Source organism: Teleopsis dalmanni, chromosome 2, assembly GCF_002237135.1.
Source record: "Teleopsis dalmanni isolate 2A chromosome 2, ASM223713v2, whole genome shotgun sequence".
NCBI classification, from domain to species: domain Eukaryota; kingdom Metazoa; phylum Arthropoda; class Insecta; order Diptera; family Diopsidae; genus Teleopsis; species Teleopsis dalmanni.
This window is the reverse complement of record NC_051847.1, coordinates 137,204,601-137,208,202: the sequence shown is the minus strand read 5'-3', so window position 1 is coordinate 137,208,202 and position 3,602 is coordinate 137,204,601. Positions and strand designations below refer to the sequence as shown.

The 3,602-nt window shown below is 29.5% G+C and overlaps 1 protein-coding gene across 1 annotated transcript; it reads right to left on the bottom strand.

Annotated features, from left to right (window-relative positions):
• Nucleotides 1–1,160: 1,160 nt before the first annotated feature.
• LOC119675795 (diacylglycerol kinase eta-like) lies at nt 1,161–3,151 on the bottom strand (the record flags this gene model as incomplete). The annotated part of the gene is made up of 4 exons (XM_038087007.1): nt 1,161–1,512; nt 1,569–2,391; nt 2,457–2,829; nt 2,944–3,151. Coding segments are annotated over 4 exons (1,713 nt in total), but the record flags the coding sequence as incomplete, so codon positions are not given.
• Nucleotides 3,152–3,602: the final 451 nt, after the last annotated feature.

The window sequence follows — 3,602 nt, the reverse complement described above, 5'->3', positions numbered from 1 at the left end:
TTGCTTCCCACATTAATATATATAATTTTTTTTTATTATTTCACAAAATTATTACTAGTTTTTAAATTAAATTTATATGCAGCTATAATTGAATAATAATTATTTTATTATTATTAATTTATGTTATATAATTACTTTCATTTATGTAATAAAATGTAATTCAACAATTAAAAATTTATTTATTGCATTTATGTTGTTTAATTTAACCAATGAAAATTTCAAATTTAGCACAAAATCAAGGTACTTTTGGACTAAATTTTAAAAAATTTTAAGTTAATAACTAATTTATATTTTATTATACCACATAATTTAAAAAATTTTTCTTAATTACCACATAAAATGACACATTAAACAGACTTTTCTTCATAATTTTTTTTTCTAATGATAATATTTAGTAATATTTTATTTTCTTTCAAGTGTATTTAAGTATTTATAAATTGCCAAAAAATGTTGTTCGACTTCGAGTTTAGTTTTAGTAAATAAATATTTTTTTATGTGTATACATAATATAGTATACATATACATATATAGTAAGAGATTTTTTTAATAAATTTAAAATTAAATTGCTTATAAATTTAGAATTTTTTTGTTGGAATATATTTTATTTTGGTTTTATATAATTAAAATTTTCGTCTTTAGTTTTTAAATAAGCGTAGGAAAAAGTTTAAGAAGTAATTTAATGAATTCTTTTTTATAAAATTGTGTAGAAATATTTAAAAAATATTTTTTTTATTTTAATATTTCAATGCTGTATGTGCTTCTGTAAGTTTTTTACTACATTTAAATTCGTTTTTAATGACATTGTTTCATTAATAAAACAAAAAATATTCACTTGGATTTCTAATCTTTAAGATTTTTTCTTAAATCCTAATTAAGATTTTATTATTTAAGTTTGTCTTTAATTGTTTAACTACAAAATTAGGTCTTCAACAAAAAAAAAACTTAGTTTAAAAAATTGTCGTAATAAATTGAAAATATTTTCGTTATTCTTAGTTACTTTTCATTAGCACACTAACCTACGTCTAAAACTATAAAAAAAACCGCCCCATTACATTCTTTCTTAACTGATATAGCTCTCTTTAGTACAGCTTTTGAATTCTGCTTAATTAACCTTAATTATGATTGTTTTATGCATTTTTTTCAATTAAATTATAAGTAATAATTTAATAAAACACTTGTTAATTGTTAATTTTTTTTTTACACTTAATTCTCGCCTAAATCTTTAATAGCCTGTAATATGCGTTTAACATGTCCTACCTTAATGACGCCCAGATCTTTTAAGTCTCTACGACCCAAAGTTAAAAGTTCTTTACCACGTATGTCATTTTTAAGAAAACTGTCCACGTATTCAGATAGCTGCATTGTCTCCAGCCAAGTGACGACTTCATTAACACTCCAATTGCTGACAGCTTCACGTGTATTGGTGAGCGGTGGTTTGAATTGCTGCTGACCTGCGGTGGAACCAGAACGCAGGCGCACCCAAAATGGACGAGACTTGCGTCGGCCATCACCCTAAGGGAAATTTGAATATTTTTTAAATAAACTTAAAAAAAAATTAAATTTTTTACCTCTTCATTTGGTGCTAAAACATTGAAATAAGCACGTATCTTGCCGTCAATACATTTTTGCACTGAACATTTTTTTAACTCCATTTCCATATTTGCTAGTGCAGCACTTAACTTTGTCTCGAGATCTTCACGCAATATTAAACTATGCCCACGATCTCGTAACAAAGTGCAAGCATCATCGTAGAGTTGCCTCGAAGAGTCAATAACTTCCACAAGCTTTGTTCTCAAAGTAGGACCCTCTAATAGTTTACCATTTGGGTGTATTGATTCCAAAGCCTCGGAAGCTCTACAGGCAACTGCATACAAATCATGTTGCAATGATGGATGTGAAATTATTAAGAATTTCACCCACTTCACTAGCGAACTGACGGCTTCTATAAAATTGAGCAATACATAACATTCACGTTCCGATATAACTTCATCGGTGGAAATTGCATGTTCCGAAGCAGTGGAAGATTGTTCACGCTGTATAGAAATACTATGTTGTCGTTGTTTCTCCTGCCAAGTCTTTAGTGATACTTCCAAATGGCGATTACGACATAACATTTGCACACGATTTTTGTGTAAAATACGTATCATACCAGGCGGCTGTAACCAAGCTTCACCATCTACTTGTATGGGTATTTCTTCTTCACCGAGTATATTGATTTGTACACTCTGACATTGTGCAATGCGATGATGTTGCAAATTGATTAAACGGGATGCAGCCATTTGTACAGACCCAAATACAGCGACTACTTCCAATATGCGATCATCAAAACTGGGTGATAAAAATATATCATCTTTTTTGGAGGTACCCCAGAAATTAGTGCCACCCATAAAACTAAGTAAAAAGTTACAAAACAAATTTTAAAAATCTATTGAAAGTGTTGAAGTGGAAAAACAAACCTTGGTATGTTAAGTATAACAATGCCCTGCAATGAGGGCAATGGTATACGTTGACCGTCGCATTCCAATTGCACACGTTGCTCTAAGTTCTTACAGGTCTTTTGCAATAATTGCTTAGAACCTAAGACGCCATACCACATGTAGTTCTTGGCACGAGATCGACACTTTTCTGGATGTTCTTCACGCTTGTTATGAAAATCGAGTGATATCTTTGCATCAATACCAATGCCAAAATAATTATTCATAACGCACTTTTCGTGATATCCAGCAAGTAGGGTTTCATCGGGATCCATAAGTGGACTAACAGCGGCACAAAGAGTATCTGCATTTGCCAATAAACATTTCGATATAAATCCAGTTCCATTTGTAAGATCTATAGTAAGTTTAAAAATTAAATTGATAGTAATATAATGGTAATATTAAAACTCAATTCAATATATTATAACACATTATACCTATATTTTGTAATAAATAATTTAAGACTTACTTGGCCAATTTGGTAAGCGTACTAGTGGATTTATAATCGGTAATTTTTTGTTTGTTTCTTCGGTTGGGGTTTTTTCTTTATCCTTATTTTTATCGTCTTTTTCTCCACCGCCAAAATGATCAAAGCCAAATAATGTCGAGCCCATAAAAAGACTTGTTCTAGAACCCTTAAAGCTTTGTAGATTAGGCAACGCTTCATTTGGCTGTAATTAAAGAGTTAAGAAATCAATTGTTTTCAGAAATTAAATATTATATATATAAAAAAGAAACTTTTAGCTAAGTACAGTAGAGGAAAACATTTGTTATTTACTATAGAGTGTGAAAAGCATTTTTTACAATAACATAACGCTTTGAAAAATATAGTTTAGGCAAGGGAAGCGCACAGAAAAATAGAAATAATACTAATAGGCACTACAATAACTAAGTATACGAGTAGTTTATAGTTGTAGCAGAGTGGCTTCAGGTTTACGAGTTCCATTGTAAGTTTGATTATTTGTACAATATTTTAGTTGGGTTAGTTCTTAGACAAACTAATAATATGAAAGTGGTTTGTTTTTACAAGTTTAATGGAGCACAAGTACTAGAAATTACTTTGGAAATATTAGGGCCATCAAATTGGTAGTATATATTTTACGACAGCACGACATCTTTGTTGTTAGT